Source organism: Kryptolebias marmoratus, linkage group LG19, assembly GCF_001649575.2.
Source record: "Kryptolebias marmoratus isolate JLee-2015 linkage group LG19, ASM164957v2, whole genome shotgun sequence".
Lineage (NCBI taxonomy): Eukaryota > Metazoa > Chordata > Actinopteri > Cyprinodontiformes > Rivulidae > Kryptolebias > Kryptolebias marmoratus.
Window position 1 is genome coordinate 7,004,877 of NC_051448.1, and position 24,249 is coordinate 7,029,125.

At 42.4% G+C, this 24,249-nt stretch overlaps 1 protein-coding gene across 1 annotated transcript; it reads left to right on the forward strand.

The window, feature by feature from the left end:
* Positions 1-6: 6 nt before the first annotated feature.
* On the forward strand, positions 7-15,757 carry dusp10 (dual specificity phosphatase 10). Its single transcript, XM_017411956.3, has 4 exons — positions 7-203; positions 1,526-2,355; positions 8,060-8,428; positions 11,078-15,757. The coding sequence occupies exons 2-4, from the start codon at positions 1,572-1,574 to the stop codon at positions 11,341-11,343; spliced, it is 1,419 nt and encodes a 472-aa protein (XP_017267445.1). The 5' UTR covers positions 7-203; positions 1,526-1,571; the 3' UTR covers positions 11,344-15,757.
* The last annotated feature ends 8,492 nt before the right edge of the window (positions 15,758-24,249 follow it).

A 24,249-nucleotide genomic window follows, 5' to 3' on the forward strand; every position in this document is an offset into this window, starting at 1 on the left:
TTGCGCTGCGCGGCTTCTGTAGGCTGGCAGGCTTCCTTCAGCGTTATTTCTGAGGGGGGGCCGAGCTGGGTAAAAGTACTAAAAAAAAATAAAATAAAAAATGTTGCCGAGCCACAACACTGGGACGGACTGAATGGAGGCAACGCCGTCTGCTGTCAGGGGGAGATAATAAATCCGTCTACAGTGAGGAGTGACACTCACCGGTAAGCGCTCATATATGCAAGTTATCAAGTTAAGAAGCACATCCGGAAGGCTCGTGCGCGTTTATAAATAATGAAGAGCAAAAATGCCGCAACCGTGTTGAGTGTTTCGTTATGTCCTTTGCAATTATTGTTATTTTTTCTTTGCATTTCTGTGTTTTTATTGCGGCAAAGTTCAAACCCCTGGCCTTTCGGCTGAGCCCGGGTTTTATTATCCCATTCTTCTGCTATATGCTGCTGTGAAATTGGATTTCCTTCAGCCCCGCAGCTCGTCTGGAAAACTGGAGAAAAAAAAAAAAAAAAAAGCCACATCACATTCTCGGCACGTTCCCATGCCGGTTTCCTTCAATGAATTTGCTCATGAATGATCTGCTGAAGCTGCTGGAAAAAAAAAAAAGGATGGCAGCTGTGGCCGGGACATAAAAAAAAGAAAAAAAAAAGCACAATAAAATACAATAATCCTTATCTAAAAGGAGCTGCCACCTCTGATTTTCCTCTAAATGCCATCTGGGTGAGACAAAACTGAGGCGGGGCGTTTTAATGCAGTGTTTCTGCTTTATTTTTTATTTATTACTTTAGTCCCCCCCCACCCCCCTTTTTTTTCTTTCCTGCTCCTAAAGGTTTGGATCAGACAGAGCTCAGCTGTTGGGAAGCATTCAGCATCAACGCTCAGGCAGATCATCTACGCCACGCTTCAGAGCAACTAGGAATAGCTGCGTTCTCACAGAAAATGCTCCGCTGCAAGCTGCTGAAGGAGCTGAAAAATCAGCTGCCGAAGCTAAAAGGAGCAGCTAAAACTGCGAAAAAGCTAAAAGGCAACACGGCCCAAGCTAAAAGCACTGGAAGGCTAGCAAAAAAAATAGCAAACTAGTAGCTGAAAGTAAAACTAAAAGGACAGCTGGAAGCTAAAAGAAGCATAGGAAGAGAAGTACGTTACAAAAAAAACACCAAAAACAAAAGTCCGTCTCCTGAATGAGCCAAACGTTTTGGCGTAGAAATGACTAAAATAGCACAAAGTGTATATTGGGAAACTAAAACAAAAAATCCGAAAACTAACTGTGCAAACGCAGAAGGAGTTAGTCTCCCGGTGAATCGGTTACGGGACACACTCTGGTGATTTCACTGTTTATTATTAGCCGCCGCGTCTTAAATCTTCCCACCGACCGTGGGCGCAGCCCTGCAGGTGTTGACAGTGCTAATATTTGACTTCGGCGCTCTGGTTTGCATGTTGATCCAACAGACGGGAGGTCGGCCCATGTGAGCTCTCTGGCAGATGGTTCTCCTCCGGCTGTTTTTCATGTTGTTGTTTATCTCCGTCTCCACAGAGCGGCTTGTCGAGTTCTCCATATACGTCCAGCCCTCGGCCTCCCCATGCCTCCATCTCCCCTTGACGACAGAATTGTGGTGGCGCTGCCAAGGCCGATCCGACCTCAGGAACTCCAACTGCGCCTGGACACCAGCTACCTGGACTCCGTCACCACCAGCAGCAGCAGCGACACAGTCATCAGCACCACCGTGGTGAAGATCCGGGCGACGGCCAATCTTGTGACGTATATGCCCTCATCCAAGGGCTCCACGCGCTCGTTGTCGTGTGGATGCAGCAGTGCCAGCTGCTGTTCTGTGACTACCTATGAGAAGGACAGCCAGAGCCTCAGCCACAGCCAGGTGAGCGCCAGCAGCCCCAACCTCAGCTATGCCGGGCCCCCCACCGCCATGGTCAGCAACCACGAAGCACTCAGCGCCCCGGGCCTGGCCCCGGGCACGCCCAAGGCCCTGTCCGCCCTGAGGGTCATCCACGCCCACGAGCTGGCCAAGAGGATGAGCTGCTGCCCGCTGGGGCACCCCGTGGGGCCCGTGCCGGTCGTCATCGACTGCAGGCCCTTCATGGAGTACAACAAGAGCCACATCCGCGGGGCCGTGCACATCAACTGCTCCGACAAGATCAGCCGGCGGCGGCTGCAGCAAGGCAAGATCACTGTGCTGGACCTCATCTCCTGCCGCGAGGGGAAGGACTCTTTTAAGGGCATTTTTTCCAAAGACATTGTGGTTTACGATGAGAACACCACAGATCCGAGCCGGCTGACGTCCTTGCAGCCTCTTCATGTGGTCCTGGAGTCCCTGAGGAGGGAGGGCAAGGACCCCATGATCCTCAAAGGTAACAGCAGAAGTTTTCTTTAATGAAAACGGATAGGAACACATTTTGACGGGGCTTAAATTGGGTTTGAGGGGGCTACATTTCTCCAGAGAACAGTCATCAAAATAAAGTCAAAGTAAAAAAAAATATATCATTAAGTAAGAAACCAAACCCGCACATATTAATGTGCCCTTAAATTAAGAATTTGTGACCAGATGCCAACTCCCACGTGTGTTTGTTTACCTTTTGAAAACAGCTGAAGCGACTGAAAACACAGAGCTGTATGGGATGGAGGAGCCGGAGGAGTCTTACGTAACGCTGCGTGTTTGTGCTTTGTTTACACCGAGTGCGTACCTGCATTCCAGAGCCGCACACCACTGTATCTGGGAAAACTACCAAAGTGAATTCTTTCAGGCTGCACCGTTCAGGACGACCTTCTCCGGCGCGTCGTTGCTTCGTTTGCAGTGAGCGCCCTGACGCGGTCGTTACGGGACAGTTGCACCTTCCTGCCGGCCTCTCCGGTGGCCGTCCGGTCTCGGGCTGCGATGGGGTTCGTCGTGCTGTTTACGTCGCGTCCGAGCACACATACGGTCGCCTCGTATCTACACGGCACGCGTGAAACATTTAGCACGCAGCGGGGGGAGCAGTCTGTTGAGATGGCAGCTCTTGGGTCGCTGCCATGTTTCGTGTCTCTGGCGTGCGTTTGAAGCTGGAGCGGCGTGTTGTGTTCGGAGACGTTAGATCAGAACACCTTGATCCTCCTCTTCTCTTCATGTCTGTTCCCCCCCCCACACCTCTTTTTTTTTTTCCGACTCCCCCGGTCCTGTTGTGGGTTTTGATGAACGAGGCTTTGCTCCAGTTTCTCATCCAGCCCCGGTGTTTGTCTGAAGCTCGTCTCAGTGGGAGGAACAGCCAGACTTACGAACTCCTTCTGCATTCGGTTTAATGTCGTGAAGAAGAAAAAGAAAAAGAGAAAAAGAAGAAGAAGAAGAAGAAGAAGTTGTTCTCGCTGCTGAAGGGATCCAAGGCGATAATGTTTCTAACCGTGTCTGCATCGTTAGTCTCCTAAATCATGGACATATTTTAATGAAACTTTCAGAACGTAACTATCGGACTACAACTGATTAACATTTGGACTCAGTCTCATTCAAGATGGCCGCCACAGCAGGGTAATCTTAGCTAACACAAAAATGGCTACAGAGCTCTTGAGGTACAATCTGCTGTGGTAGTGGCTGAGACTGGTTCCAACTTTTCTTACGTTTTGTGTTTAAAACATTGGCGTTTATTACAGGAGTCGACTCTTATCTGTCTGTTAGCAAAATATCTCATGAACCGCTGAACGGATTTTAATTAAACATTCATGAAATAACCACTGGACGTGCTTCTATAACGGTTTTACTTTTGGACTCTGTCTAAGTCAAGATGGCCGCTGCAGCCCGCTGACCGTAGAAAACACAAAGATGGCCGTAACTCGGCCGGTTTTACCAACGTTCGGCTCAGATTCGGTGTGGTAGTAGCTGAGCGTCCTCCGCGACACATACTCTGAGCGCTAACAGATCGAGATAATCTCAGTCTCAAAAACTGGGATGGAAAGTGGTGGGCGATAAGCATTCCTGCAAGGAACCTTTAATTTGATATTATGATGTAAAAAAAAAAGAACGTTGCTCTTTTTGCTGAGGCCGTCAAAGGCACAGTTTTACATGATTATTTTAATATTTTAAATGACTAATTATTCATGTTTTTTTCCCATTTCCATTTTGAAGAACATCCCACATGACACCTCAATGACTCCAGTATCATTAGGAGGCAGATTTTTCACCAAAAAATGAACATTTTGTCGCTCGAAGCGCCTTGTTTTCACCTCAATAACACTTCTGAGTCTAAATTTTTCATCTTTTTTCTTTTTTTTTCAGGATGCAGAATATGTTCTGCTTCCTTAAAATATTTCAGTTCTCTAAAAAAAGAAAGAACCGAGGAGGATTGCTTTGTTTTTTTTTTTTAATGTAGTTCAAGTGACATATTTGGAGCATGCTTGTGTGATCGCGGCTGAATAATTTACTCCCGCTCCATTATTTGCTCCGTTACCAGCCCTCTGTAGTCAGGATTTACTGTAAATATGACGGCGATGTGATACTTTTTCATAAACACACAATCATCCGTCCCTTTCCTGCAGCCAAGAGGCGCAGTGGTTTATATTTCGTTCAGCAGTAAAGCCGTAAACAACGCATTAGTATGTTTGGACGGTTTACTGTGAGAAATGGAAAACAGCAGGCCAGCGGTGGGGAAGAAATGGTAGTTTTTTAAACAGGAACTAAGCTGTTGGCTCACGAAAGTGATAGAAACACTTCTCAAGTTGTTTTACGCAAGCCTAGTCAGATATAATGACAGCTGGTCATGCTCCACAGATTTCATATCATGGTAATGTGAGATTCAGGTCCTAAATTAAAAAAAAAAAAGACATTTATGATCCGGTTTAGATCAAGTCGCAAACTTTGAGCCCAAGCCGGCTCTCGCTGTCAGCTGCAGAGCTTGTTCCGTGTTTGAGCGAACCAAATCACGTACCCACGAGTAAGTGCCGGTGCTGCTGGGTATGAATGAGCCCGAGGTCTTACAGGAAGGCAAAATAAAGGGGTGGTTAAAGTGGTGGTTGTTTCTGCCGCCCTGTTCGGCATGAAGTTGTTTTTATGCAGCAGGGAAAAATGATGAAAGCTGTCGAAGGGGGGCCAGATGGGGGTAAAAACCTAAAACCATAACTAAAACTCAGACGTTTTTTTTAAAAGCTGTTGTCATATTTAGGCTATTTGAAAACTACAGTGATATGGGAGTAAAAGAATCACCTTCTGATAAAGGTCTTCTTTGGTTTAGGCTTTTTTAAAATTTAAATTTGTAGCTGCTAATTAGTCAACAACAATGGTTTTTTAGGTTTTGAAAATTAGAAATCCACACCAAACAGAAGTTTAGGCCTCGCAGGAGGATTAGGCTGTTTGGACAAGGGGGCCCAGCAGATTTATAGAGGTGGTCATCGCCCCCCTGAGCCCCCCTCTTGGTGATGCCCTTGAAAAATGAGTAAATAAAAAAGTGATGATGCTATTTATTTATTTCCGTTTCCCCTTGGCTCCTGATGGATATATTGTTGTCTCTTTCTTTCCGAAAGCCCCTCCATGTTTATCAAAGGTCGACCACTTTAAAAAAAACCCGTGACGTCAGCGTGTATTGTACTCCTCGGCAGAAAGCTTAATTGGACTTCATTTTCCAAAACATTTCTCCTTTTCCTGCTGGACATAAAGTTAAGATCAGCAAGAAAGAATAAATAAATAAGAACAACAATAAATCTGAAAAGCAAAAAAAGTAGCTAAAAGGAAAAAAAAAGAAAATTGTTTTAATAATTTGTCATTTGAACTGTATGAATCAGTGCTGCTGGAATTTGGAACTAGTCTTATCCATATTGTGCATAAAAGATGGCGACACTGAGCTTCTGGCTGAAGACCTTTGAAATAATTAAACGAGTGCCGACAAACAGACATCTAATTGGACCGTTTAAGATCCTAAAAGCCTGCTAACTAAAAGAACCCAGAGACCCGAAACGAGCTGAAACACAAATGAATATTGAACTTTCCCTGAACCTGAATTCTGACTTTGCCTCCGTTCGTTAACACAAACAGGTTCGTGTTGTTACTTTTAGATAAAAATGTCACTGCTGACTGAACCAGGAAGTTTTCATTAGTCCTCATGCATTTTGCAACATGATCTTGTAAGAAAAATGAGTAAATTTCTGCAGATAATATGGCTTTTTAAAGACGGGAAGATATTTTGTCTTAAATAAACGCACTGACGTGAAGGCCTCTAAGGGAGTTTTCTGAAATTCTTGGCTCTTCATGTTCTAGAAATGAAATGACAAAAAGAAACTGTTCATTTGAGTGAAAATTCCCTTTTCTCTAACGCCCTTCTGAGCTACAGAGCACTTCCCTTTCTTTTTATTTACCAAAGTCTAATTATAACAGTGGCATATTGCTGTTCTGGGGGCTTTGTCGCTGTTCAGGTCGTGCGTTTGCGCCGATGTCTTTGTTAATTTTTAACCATCCGGCTGTTCGGCGGTTGGCAGGAGATTCCCACCTGCTTCCCAGCCCCTGCATGGGGAAGTTGCGAAGCCGTGGGATGACTTCACGGGGCGTGATGTCAGCTCCCGCGCCGCAAACAATTCGTCAACTGGTAGCCGGACCCCCTCCCTGCAGCTCGAGCGCCGGAGGGAAACTTTGGCACCGCCGCCACAAACAGGTGCAAACCAGTTATTTGGAGAAGCGCAGATGTCCTGTGAGGAGTCTGTCTTCGGATAAATGAGTGCCCAAACGGATGCATTCAAATCAGAAACAAATGTTTTCAGAGTCGTCAGGTGACTGGAGGCAGGTTTAATGTCAGCCGCGTTTATCAGACGTTGTATGCAAACTGCAGCCATAACGTGCGCCGTGTGACTGCGTGTATTTTTAGCACAGATGGCTCTTGTGGGAGTTGAACCTTTAACCCCAGGCTCCGTCCACTCAGACCAAAAAGATCATGTTCATATTCAGACATGGTTGAAGAAACTAAATATCAAATAACGTGTTGATGATGTGTCTTAGTAGAGACGGACCGATTCCGATTTCCGATTTTTGTAAAGCCTCCATCTCCTTATTGCGATTTCTTTTTAAGAGCTATTATTAAAAACATACAAACCCCCCTTTAATTTAATCCCTGCTAATTTCTGGTTGATTTTAACATTTAAAAAAAGGAAAATAAAACGCACTTTGTGTAAAATGGCAGCAGGTTGCAGGGCTTTCTTTCTCTGTCAGTATTTGTACAAATAAAACCCAACTATTTTTTTTATTTAACAAACTAAACAAACATCTAAACACAGATGTGTACCAGATTAAAAAATCCAATTTAAAACAAATTGCAGGAGTGTCTGACATATTTGTGAGTGAACAAACAATACAACAAAAACACATTTTCTGTTAAGACCACATAATCTTTTTTATCATTTTATCTGAACCTTCCTCTATGAATTACCCTTTCAGAACTGGGTACAAAAAGGATGGCCTTATAAAAGGGTAATAAACAGATAATAATGATGTTAACAACACACTTAATAAACCATTAATAAGTATTATAGTATATAAAACAAGCACACTGATAAAGTAAACTGAGCTTTAGGAATAAAAGTACTTTTGTTTTTGCCAAAAACTGAGCCTGCTTCATTTCATTAACAGTGACTTATAACTGATTTATAAATGTTTAATAACGCTTTATAAGATATTTACAAACTCATAAGTAAACTGCTTATACAGCATTTGCAATTATAAAAATAAAGGTGCCCTTTTTTGAAAAGTTGTTCCTATAACTAACTATTTAACTATTAAATGTTATTAATCTTTGATCTTGGTTGCAAATTTCAGGTCTCAGAGTAAACTGGACTTAAATGTGTCAGCTGTTTATTAAAGAAAAACCGAGCTGCAAGTAAAACAGCTTCTGAGACCTCCTCCTTCCTTTGAGTTTTTCTTCCTGCTGCTGCTCGAGCAAATAGATGACCTGTTAGTTGTTCTTGGAAGGTGGAAAAGGGGATTTTTGGGAGGTGGATCTGCCAATCACTGGTCCAGCTGAAAAATCGGCTGATTCTGGTCACCTGCTGATCAATCGGTGCAGTTTCTTCTAATTAAAGTTTTTTTTCTAACCATGTTTCTTGTGTCCTCAGGAGGCCTTAGCTTTTTCAGGCAGAGCCATGAAAACCTGTGCGAGCACTCGCTGCACCTCCACGAGGGCTTGGACACGGGCGCCTCGGCCGGCCTGACGGGGCCTCTACCTCACTCCCTGCCCTCCACGCCGGACATCGAGAACGCAGAGCTGACGCCCATCCTGCCCTTCCTCTACCTGGGGAACGAGCAGGACTGCCAGGACATCAACCTGCTGCAGCGCCTGAACATCGGCTACATCCTGAACGTCACCACCCACCTGCCGCTCTACCACTACGACACGGGCCTGTTCAGCTACAAGCGCCTGCCCGCCACCGACAGCAACAAGCAGAACCTGCGGCAGTACTTTGAGGAGGCGTTTGAATTCATCGGTAGGAGAACTGCCACGTAACAACTGAACTTTGATCTTTTAAACTTTGTCTCAGCTGTTAAAACCCACAGATTAGTCTGAAGCTTCACAGTCTTTCTTTTAAATATGTTTTAGGACTTGTGAAGGTAAAAAATACTACCTGTAGTCTTTGCAACAAGAATATCACGCACCTGGTATTTACCGAGTACCAACCTGGTTTGTACCTGTTACCTGCCAGTTACATACCTGGTACTTACAAGATCAAAACCTAGTACACACCTAGTACTTACCAGGTACGCATCTGATGTGTACTCGATATGTACCTGATACTTACAGGGTACATATCAGACACCTAGCTGGTATGTACTGGGTACACACTAGGTATGTGCCTGGTACTTAGCGGGTTCGTACCTCAAAGTTATTTGGTATGTACCGAGTACGTACGTAGTACTTACAGGTTACATACTTATATTTACCAGGTACCTACCTGGTATGTATCTGGTACTTGCAAGGTACCTTTGTGGATGGGCTGTATTATAAAGTGACTTGTTACACTGTACTCTGCAGTATTAGTACCCGGTACCTTCAGAGTACTTCCGGTACCCGGTACCTACAGGCTACTCACTATACCCGGTACCTACAGAGTACTCACTGTACCTGGTACCTTTAGAGTACTCACTGTACCCGGTACCTTCAGAGTACTCACTGTACCCGGTACCTTCAGAGTACTTCCGGTACCCGGTACCTACAGAGTACTCACTGTACTCAGTAAGCCCCGGCTAGTATTATGTGTAGCTACTGACTTTAGTATTTTTTTCCAATAAAAGTTTTTCTAACATAAAATACTCGATTACAAGTAAAAGTCATTTTACTAAATCAAAGCTGCACAAACCAGCAAGCTGTAGTTTGAATATTCATGTAAAAATATTCTTTTAAAATCTATTTCTAGTCATTTTATCATATTTTTTGTTAAATATTAGATCATGTGTGCGACATTTAGGAACAGATCACTGTTTGCCAGAACTGATAACAGCTCTGATCTGAAATCCAACTACTTTTTGTGAAATGTGTCAATCCAAGAAGGTCAGAAGCCACCCATCGCGGAGAGAACGTTGCATTTAAAGCATTTGCGACATTATCTAATGTGTATAATCTTCATCTCTGGATTTACATGTAACCAAAGCTGTCAGATATCACGGTGGGGCTGAATAATTAGGGACTCTAAACACATAATTTGCGTCGGAGTTTCAGAGATGATTCATATAATTGCAGCAACACTGATTGTTTAAACAGAAAATGTGTCAGAGCGGATCAATAACACGCAGGGTTTGTTTACGCCAAATTATCCTCTGCTGGGTTCTCATGTTCCCTAAAGGAAGGACGGTTCTGGTTTGTTCCCTTTTAGCCGTTTGTAATCTGTTGAGGTTTGACAATGTAATCTCAAACTGTTGATCCGTTGCGTAATACTGGACAGAAAACTTACTGTATGTAGGTCACGAATAGTAAACGAACCAGACCGGTGGCTCTGAAGCTGCGTTGACCTTTACTTCACTAAAATTCAGCTTGGTTCCCTTTGTTATTAGCTGCTTCCCTAATCATCCATAATGAAGATTTAACGAAACGCTGAGTCGTGTCAAAAAGTTACAACCATGTGGAAGATTTTGATACTAAATGAAAACATTTATATGTTTGTTTTCATTTAAACAAAACTCTTTAGACAGCCAAACAGGTTATTAATGTATTCAGTGATTGGGATAATATTAAATTCTTAAAGACTATAGATTTGGATTTTTTGCAGAAAAGAAAAAAAAGCATTTTAGGCACATCTCCTTGAGCTGTTTAGTATAAAGAAGTTGATGATATTTTATCACTGAGGGATGATTAATGGAGGTTAAAAACGATGCATCCTCTAACCTGAAAGGAAACCGTCAAGGAACTTAAGATATGAAGGATGTTGAAAGAAAACTTGTTCTTAGAAGATCTTTACCAGTCGTCATCGGGTTGTTTTTTATTGTTTGTGAGAAATGAGCACAGAGATCATCAGATCTCATGAAGAGGTCTGAACAATGAATGCATCACCTGCTGTAGACGGTTCTTTAAATGACTTCACTTTGGAGAAACTGAGTTTTATTCTGACCGGACTGACAAGCTAATGGCTAGTCTGAGCGGGGGCAGGATCAAAGTGGATGGCTGCCATCTTAAACCAACTTCAACCTCGAGTGATTCACGCGAACACGATTTTATATTGTCGTCATTTTTGCGTTACACGGTAAATGTGTCAGAAATCCATTGTTCTTTTTTTGCAGCTGAATTCTGTAGCTGCTATTTGCAATTGGAAAAAACTATAATAATGTAAATAACTGGAAAAAAAGAGCCATCTATAGCAGGTAAGATAATTACTGCTCAGACTTTTTCCACAGAGCACCACTTTAGATAATCTGAACTATTCTTTTAATGTCTAAAAATTAAAAATTGTGTGGAATATCTTTGAAGCTCTTTCAGTTCTTCAGAACAATAATAATGGAAACTAAACTTTACTTTTATAAAAGTTGACACGGAAGGAGAAACAGGCCCTGCAGACGCACAGAGGAAGTTGTAATGTTTTATTGCGCGGGATGATGAGGAGGAACCTTCCTCATCCGTTTGATTGTTCTCTTGTTCCCGTCCACAGAGGAAGCACACCAAGCGGGTATGGGCCTTCTGATCCACTGCCAGGCAGGCGTGTCACGTTCGGCCACCATCGTGATCGCCTACCTGATGAAGCACAGCTGGATGACCATGACGGACGCCTACAAGTTCGTCAAAACCAAGCGGCCCATCATCTCCCCGAACCTCAACTTCATGGGGCAGCTGCTGGAGTTCGAGGAGGACCTCAACAACGGAATAACGCCACGAATCCTCACGCCAAAGCTGATTGGTCTGGAAACTGTTGTCTGAATGAACCACTTGACCTTCTCTCCCCCCACACACACACTCCCCCACCCTCACCCCCAACAGAAACTGGCTGCTTTCTGAGCACGTTCGGGTGAAATAAAGAGTTGGGATTTTGTTTTTAACTCTCCCTGTCTTCATCTTGGACTCCTTCAGATCACGAGCTCTAGGTCAGCGGCGAAAGGAAATGCCAAAATCTCTTTACAGCCGGGACCTCCAGCCGTAGTCCCAGAGGAGGAGACGAGTCAGGCGGAGGAGGAGGAGGGTGGGGGGGGAGTCAAGCTTTCTATTTGTGACCTCAGAGCAGCAAAGGGAGACGAAAAATCGATGGTGGAAATGCTATTTTTTTCGTGCTTGGGGAAGTTGCTTCGGAAACGAGACTCTTAAAGTTCACACTGTGGCACACAGTTTATGTTTGCAGACTCAGGCAGGGTTGGCCACAGCGGTGCCTGTCTAAAATTTTAAAAAAGAAAAAAAAAGATAAAGACTTGTTTGGTGTGTTTAACTTGTTGTTCTATTTTTATACAGGGGTTCAAGGGGATGACCATGACGAGCCCTCAGCGGCTTACTGTGCAATAATTTCAGTGGAATGCAACTGATCTTATATGTGTATATATCGGTAATGATTAAGAAACATTTCCAGCTTTTAGCTGAAGAACCATTTTAATGTAATTACTGTGGTTCAGCTCTATATGTTTATGGTGCGTACAGTCATGCTGTAATATTTGACGCTGATCTGTATGAGAATCAGAAAAAAAAGGGTTTTACTTTTAAGTGCAGCTTATGAGATGTTTTTTTTTTTTTCCTTCATATTTTTTTTTTTGTTCATTCACTTCAGTGTCTTGGTTCTGCCATTCCTGCATCCACAAGTATTTTTAGCAATACACATATTACCAGACAGCCATAAGAGCTTTCTTTATGCATGGCTGCTGGCAGAGGGGAAGAACACAGAAAAAAAAAAGAAAAAATGGTGAGAATTGTAAAACAGGGCTACTGGTGATGTTTAATGTAACACGAGGGAGGATTTTCACTGCCTGCTTCTGTCTCCTCTGTTTGTTTTTGCTCCACTTCATCCATTAGCCAGCTCCGTTGCACCGCACTGTGTCCATGTTCACTTACGTCTGACGTTCTTGGCGATGCCCTACTTTCTAAGCAATTATTTAACCAGTTTCAAGGTAGCAGCATTGAGATTTTATACTCCAAACACACATTTGTGTCCTGTTGTTGGTTACAGTTTAGCGGGGCAGCAGTGGTACGCTCGAGCCGGGCGACCTTTGTCCGATTTTCTTTTCAGCTCCCTGTTGCCGACCCCCTTCTTACAGTTAAGTGAGCTCTTCTGCCTTTCATAAAACAGGCAATCACTGCTGTCACCTGCTGCTTCAGTGCCTCAATCAATGCCTTAATTCACGTGTTGCAACTGGGCCTACGTCTGGCACAGCTTTGTCACACCAAGGTCGATATTTAACAACCGGAGAAGAGCGTTTCACTGAATCTGTTACTTCTGATCAACATGCGCAGTCTAGGAAAGCTGCGTTTAAAGGTATGAAAGTGCAGAACAATAAAAATGTCATTATGAAAATAACTAAACGTCGCAGTGAAACGTCAGCCCAGCAGTAAACAGTGCTTCACATAGACACAGAAAGCTCAGGGTTGTTTCTCGATCCATTTTCAACAAATATATGTAGATGTTATTAAGATAGCTGCTAATATAAAGAAACAAAATATAAAATATTATATACTGTTCTTGCTAAAGTCCAAATGTTGCAGGATTTATTTTTTTGAGGGGTGGCTGGTATTGCTTTTTGGTGAGTAACACATTAGAGAATTAAAAACAAGTTAGATGTTTAATAAAAACAAAGTATGCTAATAAAATATGGGGGATCAGGTGAAACAGAAAGCACATCACCCGCCGCCTTGCACGACACAGATCTCAAGCAATCTGTTAGCGCTCAGAGCAGCGTGTTAGGGATGACTCTCAGCTACTACCACACCGAATTCTAGCTCGGTATCTGGAAAACCAACAGCGTTTTTAGCCAATTTTGAGGTTTGCTAAGGTTGATAGGCTGTGGCGCCCATCTTGAATTGGGCTGACTGAAAGGTAATCAGCCGCAGATGAACGTCAGATGATTACGTTCTGAGTGTTTCATGTAAATTCATCCAAGGGTTCATGAGATATTTTGCTAACAGACAGACAAATGAACACACACACCTGCAGACAGACAGGCGATTACATGCTCCCCCGCCTCTAATGGCAGTGGTAGTGAGAAACTTCCTGTGAAAACTCCCCGTCATTCTCCACCGGACTGTGACAGAGCCGAGCGGCGTTTCAATCCGTTTTTAAACGGCCGATCTTTGCCAACATCTCAGCTTTGTGTTCTCTGTTAGATGTGCTGCTGTCCGAACCGAGTGTCGGTGGGGGCTCTAATGCGTTCGTTTCAAGAGTTTTGCACAGATTCTAGATGAAACACCTGCTGGATTTCATACATTTATTCACCACAGCAACAAGAATTCTACATATAAACGATTTTCCACTCGAGTGTAAAATATTTTCAGTAAAATGCGGCGTGCGAGGACAAAAACAGAGCATTTAAAACCCTTTTTGAGATCAGCTGTCTGAAAACTTTCTCTTTCAGACTCCCAAACTATGCATCTTTGATCTGAATGAGTTGCACTGCTGAAGTTTTACCAACGCATAAAGTTAAAAACACAAAAAGTCAGTCAGGATTTTATGGTTTCCCCTAAACTGACTTGATGCAGCCTTTTTATTTTATTTTTTTCCAGGATGATCCCAACCCTGTTTGTTATTCTGTTCCTCTGGTTTGTGTTCAGCTCTCCGTTGTGTAAGGCATATAAAACGAAGCACAGGGCTAACAATAACTTTGTCGAGGTGCCAAAAACCATCATCTGTTTTGCAGCACACCCTCTGCAAGTCATATCTTTAAACGTGAACCTAAAAGTAAAAAAAAAAGAAGAAATAAATAAAAAAATAACCATCTGTTTCTGTCAGTGGGATAAAAGAGGATGCAAGTACACCGTACAGTACACAATGTGCGCTCAGGAAGGCTTCACAACGCAAACCCGGAAAAATCCCCTGTGAAAACTCATGCTATGCAAACTGAAATTGTAACAGTTCTGGGAGGTCTCTCCGAGCCTTTCTAAGGGCAGGCAGCTAGGCGTGGGCCGGCGCGGAGAAAACCCGACGGTTCGACAGCCTCGAGCAGAAACACCACGGTTTCACGGTGTTAAAACGTGCGTCATTGGGATTTCTTTGCTTTCATTTCGAAACGAATACACAGATGCTATCACAAACAAACAAAGGAGGCTTCGAGTGAAATGCATCGTGAGAAAATGCATTTAAAACTGTAGGGGACAGGAAAAAAAAAAAATCGTGATACAACCTTGAAACCGGTAATCGGCCCATGCTTACAGGCGACGCGTAACGAAGCGAAGAGACTTTTTTTTTTGTTTTTTTCTGTTGCTGTCATCACTAATTACTGGTGCTTCACAATATATCCGAATATGCTTAAACCTGAAACCATCCGCAGCTTGTGCATTTCCATTCGGAGTTTTGCAGATAAAACAGGAGTGCTTATTATCTGAGCCATCGTTAAGTACTATTAATTAAAAAAAAATAGTTTGATTCAAGCTGCTGGTTCCTGCAAACTCAGCGGCACATGGCTTTTTTTTTTGAAAAAAAAAAGAGAATAAAATATGTATTGTAATGTAAGTTTCCTCTGTAGCCGGAGACGAAGCATGCTGTGTGCTCCTGCTCTGAGAGGGACACTGGCAGTGCTTATGGTGCTGTCCGTCTTTCTTACACTGCTCTTTCTGCAGAGGTCATATCCTGACTGACGGCTCAGAAAAACAAATAAATAAATAAATAAATAAATAAAAAGAGGATCTGATCCTATTTATTTTAGAAACGGTTCTGAATGAGAACAGGATCAAAAGCTGTCATGTTTGATGTGCACTCTTTAGGACTTGTTGAAGAGTCTCTGCTTTGGGCTCCGGAGACTCGAGTAAAAAAAAAAAAACAAAACAAAAAAAAAGAAAGAAAGAAAAAGAGTTGGGCTTTTGCCTCTTACAAGTCTCTGTATATTTCTTTGTGTCTGTAGTCAAGAGTCAAGTATTTACAGTGTATAAATATATATCTATTTTCTTTGTATGCATATATTCATTACTATTTTTGCACTGACCTACTGAGAGATGGATTTATTTTTTTCTTTTTCCACAAAAGGGTGCTACTATACCGGAGGCCTTCTCCCACACCTTTTGCATGACTTGCTCAAACTTTTCCTCAACTGGTCTGTCATCTCTCCTTCTCCTCTGGAGTACTTTACGAACTGTTGCAACTGAAGCACTGTAATTTTGTAATCCCTACTTGTGAGCTTTGAAATAAAGAAGGGAGGCTTTGAGTTTGCTTTGGCGTCCTGGAGGCTTTTTTTTTTATCCCCCTCCCCCCCGACTAATTCTTCAGCCACTCACTTCTCTAAAATTAGGCAAAAACTGTGTTTCCGATTCGTTTGGCTGGAGTCTGTAGAGCTGCTGTAATCAGAGTACTTTAGAAGATTGCGTAACAGAAGGGAAGGCAGCTCGTAGTGATGAATCCGATGAAATTGATGATCTGACGCTGCAGTTTCCCCCCAGTGTTTTATTATCTTTTGGCTCACTGTTTTTATGACCCGCTGTTATGCAGTTTTGATTCATATTATGCTCTCACGGCAGCATTTACAGCCTAAAACATGCGTCTAATTGGAGCAAAAGAACTCCGAGAACACCTACCCGCCCAGCATGGAACAATCAAATTAGTAAGCAGTTAAAAAAAAAAGAAACAAAGGCTTGCCATTCCTCGAAGGAATGCTTATCGTCCGCCACCTTTCATGCCAGAGTTTAAACTAAGGTCCGTTTATGCCAGGGGTGTCCAGACCATCCTGCATCTTTTAGATGTTTCCCTTGTCTTCAGCAGGTCTTCAAGTCCTGCATCAGGCGTGTCAAAGCAGAGGAACACCTGAAACATGCAGGATGGTGTCCCTCAGGGACCAGGACCGGGCACTGCTAGGTTATGCTGAGAAAAGACCGAGCTGTAGCTGTTTTTAGTCAAGCCTTGTTAAAAACGTCTCGATTTGATTAGACTCCGAAGGCTGATGAGTTGTAGCAGGACATCCAAGAATTACTTTCTGAAAGTCTCGTTCCAGCACGTCATGAGATATTTTGCTAACAGACCAGCAGGGTTAACGCCGAAATTTTAAGCAAAGATCTCCAACATCGAGTCGCACTTATAGTGTGTGCTCTAAATGAATATCAGCTGGAACTGCAGCGGATTTTTAGAATAATATTGTTAAAATTGACCGAATTATTGCAGCTTGTCTTTTCTAAGGTTAGCTGGCTGTGGCGGCCATCTTGAATTGGGTTGGCTCCAAAAGTTAATCAGTTGTAGAGGTGTTTAGTTTTATTAAAATTTGTCCGGGTGGTTCATGCTGACAGACAGCCACCTTCACACAGACAAGGCAAAAACATTATCTCCCGCCTTTTTTGCTTTCTTTAGGGGGCAATAACTATCACAAAAAGGATGTATTTTAGAAGTTTTATGAGAAAATATCCTAATTTTCAAAATGAATGAAAACTAAATAAACCAAATGCAGGCAGCAAAGCGTATCCTGTCAGATGCTCCTTCTTTACGAGACTTGATAACAACAAAACAGCCCTTCCAGTGTGTATTTTGGGAGGCAGCCTCGCCTCCTGACATTTGAGCATCCAGAGTACACATCCAAAGTTGTTAATTATCTGCACTTGCCTCCATTCAGCCATGTGTCACATAGCCTCAGTAGTTACGAGCCTATATTTACTCCACCTCTGCAGACGTCTGCTGCCTCACGGCCGGTGGGGAATGGATGTTTATGGGAGGGAGGGGGCGGGGGGGTGTCCCGAGGGTCAAGATCTCTCCATAGGAACAAGCACGAAAATAGTTTTTAGCGTTGTTTCTAATTACGAGCGATGAGTGACCCCCCCCGCCTCATTAATCCTTTTCCTATCAGCACTTGGGCAGGCTGGCAGGACCAGAATAGCCCTGATCTTTGTGCTGCGGCACACCGCTCTCCGGCCAGCTCTGCATGGACGTATTAGGCAAAATTACACATGCAAACACACACATTCAAGAGTGTGTACGCTTCTCAGTCAGAGGAGGTGAAATACAGCGGAGAAGATGACCCGGAGAAGGCTGGACACCATCAGAGCTGTTCTGAATACAGTCACTACAGCGTAAAACAATGCTTCGTGTGTTTAGGAGTTCTATAAAAGACGAAAGTAGAATTTGGTTCAAGTATTTAAAAGAAGACAAGTTGGAGTATTAATGTAGGATATGATCATTTAAAGGTGCTGCAATGAAGCAGCTTTGAAATAAAACAAGTTAAACACCAAGACGCGTGGCTCAGCTGGGAACAGTGGGCTTTGACTTTCCGTGGCGTTACGTAGCACAACAAAGACAAAACTCACAGAAAACTGCGAGAAAGGAACAAACGGAGATCAGTGGGATTATGGTGAAACCCATGAGATAAACCAGCGCCTTCATGGAGATCTGTAGCTCGAGAATGCTTCATAACATCATTCAATGTTTAAATGGGTCAGGAAGTTGGACTTTACGTGTCTGAATTAGCACTTTGATATCTTTTGCAAGTTTTACACAATTCCAGTTCAAGTTTTATGATTTTTACAGATCTTTGCACATAAAGTTAATCTCACTTTTGAGCTGTTTGAACAAGCGTTTCGGTACATATACAAGTTAAACAAGTTAAGAGTTGGACGTCTAGCAATGGCTTATTTGAGGCTCACTTTTCAGTCTGTTTCTGTCTGCCTCTCATTAACTTGGCAGTCAGGCAGTGAGAGACACAGGCTTGCTGTTACTATGGTGACCATAATTAGCAGCTTAAGCATTTCCTTTAACCCTGGTTCTCTTTACACCAGTTCAAACTTTAAAATGAAGACATTTTTATTACAAAGCTGATGTTTTGGGTGGCAGCTGCTTTGACACCCGTCAGAATTTCTCCAGAAAGTTTCTAATTGTGATTTACTTTTTTTTTTTCATCATATAAAGAACTGTGTGACAAAGATGGCAATTTTTTGGTTTATTTTTGCGTTTTGATTTATTCCATCTAAAGTCACAGTTAATTGTTTAAACATTACAGTAACTCTGCGTCGGTGCTTCCCCAAGAGTGCCAAACTACATCAACTACGTGTTACCTATCCTAAACGCAAATAATTATAGTATAAAATTGTTTAAATGTTTTTAGGAGGACTGATTATGACTGATAAATGCTGAAATCTATAGTATATTACCTAATTCTTTAAAAGAAATGTCACTACAAAGTTTTTTTTTGCCACTCACAGATATGTGGTACAGGATGAGCTTCTGAAAAATAAATGATCAAGTGAAACATTTTCCTCTAAAAGAACTTTGGATATATGGAAATTAATCAAATATGCCTCTCATGTTTTGATGTTTGAATATATTTGCCTACATCAGTGGTTCCCCACCCTGGTCCTGGAGGAACACCGTCCTACATGTTTTCATTGTTTCTCTGCTTTTCAGCATGTCGTCGTGTCTGCAGGAGCCCGTTAATCACTCACTCATTTCAATCAGGTGTGTCGAAGCAGGGAAACAACTCAAAAAATGCAGGGTAGTGCTCCTCCAGGACCAGGGTTAGGAACCACTGGCCCACACCACGTATGTGCTTGGGATGTGGATTTATTTGGCTAAGCTGTCCCGCTCCTGTGCTGTAAACATGCTCTGGCCTGTGATTCTCCACAGTCAGCTTTTAGTGCATCAATCCTGAGACAGGAGCACGGTGAGGGATGGAGTAAGATGTACGCAGAGCTGAGGCTAATTTCACACCAAAATAAATGAAAAAATCCTTAGAGTTCCAATTGCTCAGCACAGGAGAGATGGTGACGTCTGTGCAGATGAAAGCACGCTAATATGGAGGACATGGATGAGCAATGAGCTGTAAGAGACAACATCAATGAAGGGGAAATATTTCTCTGCCCGATCAAAGTGATATCAGCCTCTGCAGCTCTGCACAGAGCGGAGATTAAAACGCTGCCATCTGCAGCTGCTGAAGCTACAGGATTGCAAAGGGAGTGGCAGCCTGTTTTCGGTTGGACTTTCCTGTGTGCCTGCCGTGCGTTGTTACGTGTTAGCCTCACACTGGCCGCGGCACGAGAAAGAAGGTCAGCGCTCAGTGTGGCGATGCGGCACCATATGTTGTACAGTTTGGACTTCATTTGGTCCCTTAAGATTGCCCTCCTCCTTCACTTTATAAGGAAAATAACAGTCATTTATTTGTCCACAGTGCTGTTTGAGGTCCAGTATTTCAACCACGCGACAAGCTTTTTACAAAGATATTCAACAAAAAAAAGGCTACAAATGTTAGACAAATACTGATATTAAAAAAAGGACAAACTTATGCCGTCTTCTTTTTTTGTTCACAACTGAAGCCAGCGGGATCCGGTTTCTGGGAGCTGCTGTGTTGTATTTTTGGAGCCACAGTCTGTGCGGTGGGGACGTGGGGCTTTGAGTCTACTTCCCCCACACACAATCATGGTGTTTTTAGGCATCGAATAAGTGATTACAACTAAACATATTAGAAAAATAAGCATCTGAACAAACAGCAACAAGGTAAGAACTATCTGAATCAACAGAAATCAACACCTGGGAAAAATATCTGAGATGCAATTTTCTGTTTTTCTCAGGCAAATTTATATATATTTTTTGCCTGAATTCTTTTTATACCTATACAGCAGCCAACCTACAGGGGGCGCTTGTGCTGTTTCGGCTTCAACTTCAGCGTCAGGTTCCTGTGTCTAGTTATAATATACAATATATCAGCTATACAAGCCAAACTGAGCTCTGACTGTGTTTGCAGATGATGTGACGTTATATCTGAATGATGGTTTAGCTGCATGTGTGGCCCGTTTCCTTTAGCTAAACAAAAAATGTCCCTAATTTGTAAAACTGTTTTTCCAAGTCTATTTCACCTCTCGAAGTTTGGCTTCTAACATTTGGGAAATCCCAGGTGAAAATAATGACGTCTCGGCTCTGTTAAGCTGCTAAACAGCACGCACAAAAGACAGCAGCCATTATCAGTTTGTTTACACTTATGTTTTTCCTCGCTGTGCCAGGACCAATAAATAAGTCCTGAGAGAAATGTGCATCTGTCAGTGAGCAAAGAAAACCGGACTGAAGGAACTAGTGACAAGCGAGCAACAGTGAGTGGCAGTCAGCAAATAAAAGGCCTGTGTGAGACGGGCTGAAGGAGGCAAGGAGCTCTACGAAATAAAACTAGAACAACAACCATCAGATTAAAGACAAAAACTGATAAAACAGAAGCAAAAAAAAGAAGAAGAAAGAAATAAGGAGCAAGACTAAACTAACACAATAAATCTGTAAAACAAATGAACAAAGCGATAGTGCCTCTGTCTGTACAAAGTAACAAAACTTTCAGTTGTGGGTGGATTGTTGATTCAGAAACTCAAATATATTCCCTCAAATCGTTTCTTTTTATATTTCGCTCCAAAATTTGTTAAAAGTCAACTTCTATCCCTTCCTTTGCACTGATGGGTTTGTAAAATTCAGTTTTACGGCACAGATAAAATCATGAATACTGCACCACAAAGCAGATGATGCCCTAAAAGTCTCAAAGCCACATCAGGAATTTCAGCTATTTCCTTCAAATCTAGGGAAGGTTTGATTGTTCATATTTCAGTTTCACCCTTTAATTTCAACACATACATTTTTTTTCATCTCCAGGTGTCCCTGAAATCCCCCCTGTGAAGTTTGACTCGTGAATTTAATTCCAGAGGAAGCTCAGACTTTTATTGTCTGCAGTGAAGTCGTCATGAGAGCCGCCCTCCTCCTCTCTCCTTACCACCAGAGCGAAGAATCAGCCCCCCTTCCTGCTTCCTCCTCATCTTTCCATCGACTTTTTTTTTTTTCTTCCCTGGGAAACCCCCCACCACAGTCATCATGACATATTCAACCCACCTATTATGTTGCACTGTGGGGGGGCTCTGCAAGCCTAAACAGTAATTTGGAGACCATTTTGCAGGAGTGCTTATCTGCCAAGTGCTCGCCCAAGTAGTCGAGGCCACACATTGCTCAGACTTGGGCCAATCTTTGATGGATGATTGAGTCTCATGTTTCACTTTTAAACAAGTTGGTATTGGAGTTACCACTAAAAGACCATAATCCGAAACTATACTGAGCAAAACAGGTATTTTATTCCTGTAATACATACATTTGTGTTTAAATCAACTAAAAATCAAACGTTTAAAGGCCTAGAATTCCTTAAAGAAATGAATATCGCCCGTCAAACTTTCATGCCAGACGTTTAAACCGTGACCCTCTTTTGTGGAGAAATGACGGCATTGTTGCTGTTTTGGTCAAACCTCAAAAATAACATCATGAGAAGTCAGGGTGCGTGTTGTGAATGACTCTCAGCTACTAAGACATCGAATTTTAGCTCAGTATCTGCTAAACCGACTGAATTACAGCCATTTTTGTGTTTGCTAAGTTAACGAGACGTAGACGTCAGCGCAGTGATTACGTTCTGAAAGTTTTAATAACTCCATTCAGCGATTCTCGAGACATTTCAGCTCAAGTCACAAGCAGATAAAAACATTATTGCTCCACCTTTGGCGGTGGGTGATAACTATTCAACCCCATCTGCAGCAACCCACAGACGGCGTCCTGAGGCGAGCAGTTGAGCTCGAGTTTGTATCCTTGACTTTCGCAGTCATGCAGGGTTCATATATGCAGCAGGTGTAACCCAATAGGTCCATCAATTACCCCTGTTTCCTTGGCGCCTTCACAAACAACAGCTGCAGAGTTTAATAAACTGGCTGAGCAACTCAATCTCACGGGCTAAAATATCACCAGCCATCAGGATGATGAAAGTCATTTTCTCCTGTTGTTCTCTCTGTAACGACAGCTCCCTCATAAACACATTCAGGCTCAAATTTTTTAAATTCATTTGCAGTTTTATGTAGATAAAGTTGTTTTTTTTGTAACTGTGATGCTGACATGTCGTTTTCGCTCGGCACCGAGGCATGCTTGTTGGATTGAGTTGCAGCGAGGCTTCATTTTTGGTTTGGGGGAGGTGGACAGAGGTACAAATTTTTTCCATGGTAACCGGAGACTCATTCAAACCTCTGTCCTTGAATAGAGAGCTCCTGTCTCCTTTCAAACCAAATTTGAGTCAAAGGTTTGCGCACATGTGCGCGCTCAGGGTTTTATCTTCATTTTCTGCCTCGACAAAAATGGAAAACAAAATTTAAAAAAAAAACCCCACCGGAGCAGGACAGGAAACAAAACCGAATAGGATCGTGGTGGACGTCAAGAAAGAGAGACAGAAGTGCAAGGAAGAAATTGATTTTGATCAATAACATTAAATATTCCAGTGTGAGAAGGACATTTATTACAAGCTAAACTACTTGATTCAACATGGCAGCCACAGATAATCGACCACAGTCTGAACAAAAATTGCTATAACTCAAATATTTTTGCAGATATTGAGCTAAAATTTGGCGCGGTAGTAGCTGGGACCAAACCCCAACACATACTCTGAGTACTAACAGATCACGCAACATCTTAGTAAACTTTGATTTTAAACCCTTTTCTTTAAAAGAGGAGCAGTTTTCTACAAATAAGGCCTCAAAGTTATTCAGGGTGTCTCATTGGATTATACATGTGGGCAACAACAGAAACTGCTTTTTAAAGGTACCTGGGATGATGTTTGTAAGTGGATCTCCTTAGAAATAAAACAAATAACCATCAAACTAGTTATAGAAATAGACACGAAGTACTGGGTGAAAGAAAAACAAGACAAAAGATGTCAGTAATTTCCATTTACTAAAGACAAACTGTTTTCTCGCCACTTGGATTTGACTCAACAACAAACAGAAACAAATGAAATGACACTCATCTCAGATGATTTGTTGGAACAAATGAAATAAGATTTTTTTTTAAACAGTCTCCAGGCTTTTTAACAAATTTGCACGGCTCGAAGCTGTTGTTTTGTCAGCTGAGCATCACATCAATTACTCCCTAATATCCTGAGTTTATTTGTTCATATCAATCTAATGAACATGACCAGATGTTAACACCATGTGATCACCATCTGGGAGGGTTCTGCTTTCACTCGCTATGAATGACATTTTTTTTAAAAATTTTTTATGCTGAACACATCAAGTCACGATTTTCAACTCTTTTTTTGTTGTTAATCACAGTTGACACTTGTCAGCTCTTCACCATCTGGTTTGGTGGGAAATGCAAGCATGTGAATTCCAAATAACAAGGAACCATTCAGCAGAACGTTGGCATCGAGGCCTGAGTGGAAACCTCAAATCTGGTGTTAAGAGTTGTATGTATTTATTTGGAAAATGTCCATTAGCTTGACGCTGTCCTCTCTCTCGAGATACTCTGTTCTCTATGATTGTAGAGCTGATCTGTGGCCTGAGGAGCCATAAATCCAGCACTAAATCATAAAGAGCTGCGGGAGGATGTATGTGCGATCAAATCAAAATGAACAAGACAAGTATGGGGTCAAATTTGGAGCTCTGACTTTCTGGTGGCTAAATATAGAAAAACACCTTAGATCAGAGGTTGTTATTGTTTATGGTTTTGCCTGCATGAACCTAACATTAAGCAGCTCTTGCATGTTTAGTTTTTGGTTTTCGGTTCTTGTTTCATTTTGAATGAGCTCTATTTCTCGTAGGCCTTGCTTCCAAATCTAGTCGTTCTGATTTATTTTCTGTTTACTTTTGTTGCTCCTGGATATCCTCAGTAAAACACGTCTGGTCTCGAGTGACCTCACTCTCCCAGCAGCCCTGGTTAGTCTTTCTGTCTGTGCTGGGGCTGGC

Excerpts from the sequence above, each read along its gene's own strand:
- dusp10 (XM_017411956.3), top strand. The coding sequence starts at position 1,572 with ATGCCTCCATCTCCCCTTGACGACAGAATTGTGGTGGCGCTGCCAAGG. Across the intron at positions 2,356-8,059 it reads GGACCCCATGATCCTCAAAG|GAGGCCTTAGCTTTTTCAGG; the intron begins GTAACAGCAGAA and ends TTGTGTCCTCAG. Across the intron at positions 8,429-11,077 it reads GGAGGCGTTTGAATTCATCG|AGGAAGCACACCAAGCGGGT; the intron begins GTAGGAGAACTG and ends TCCCGTCCACAG.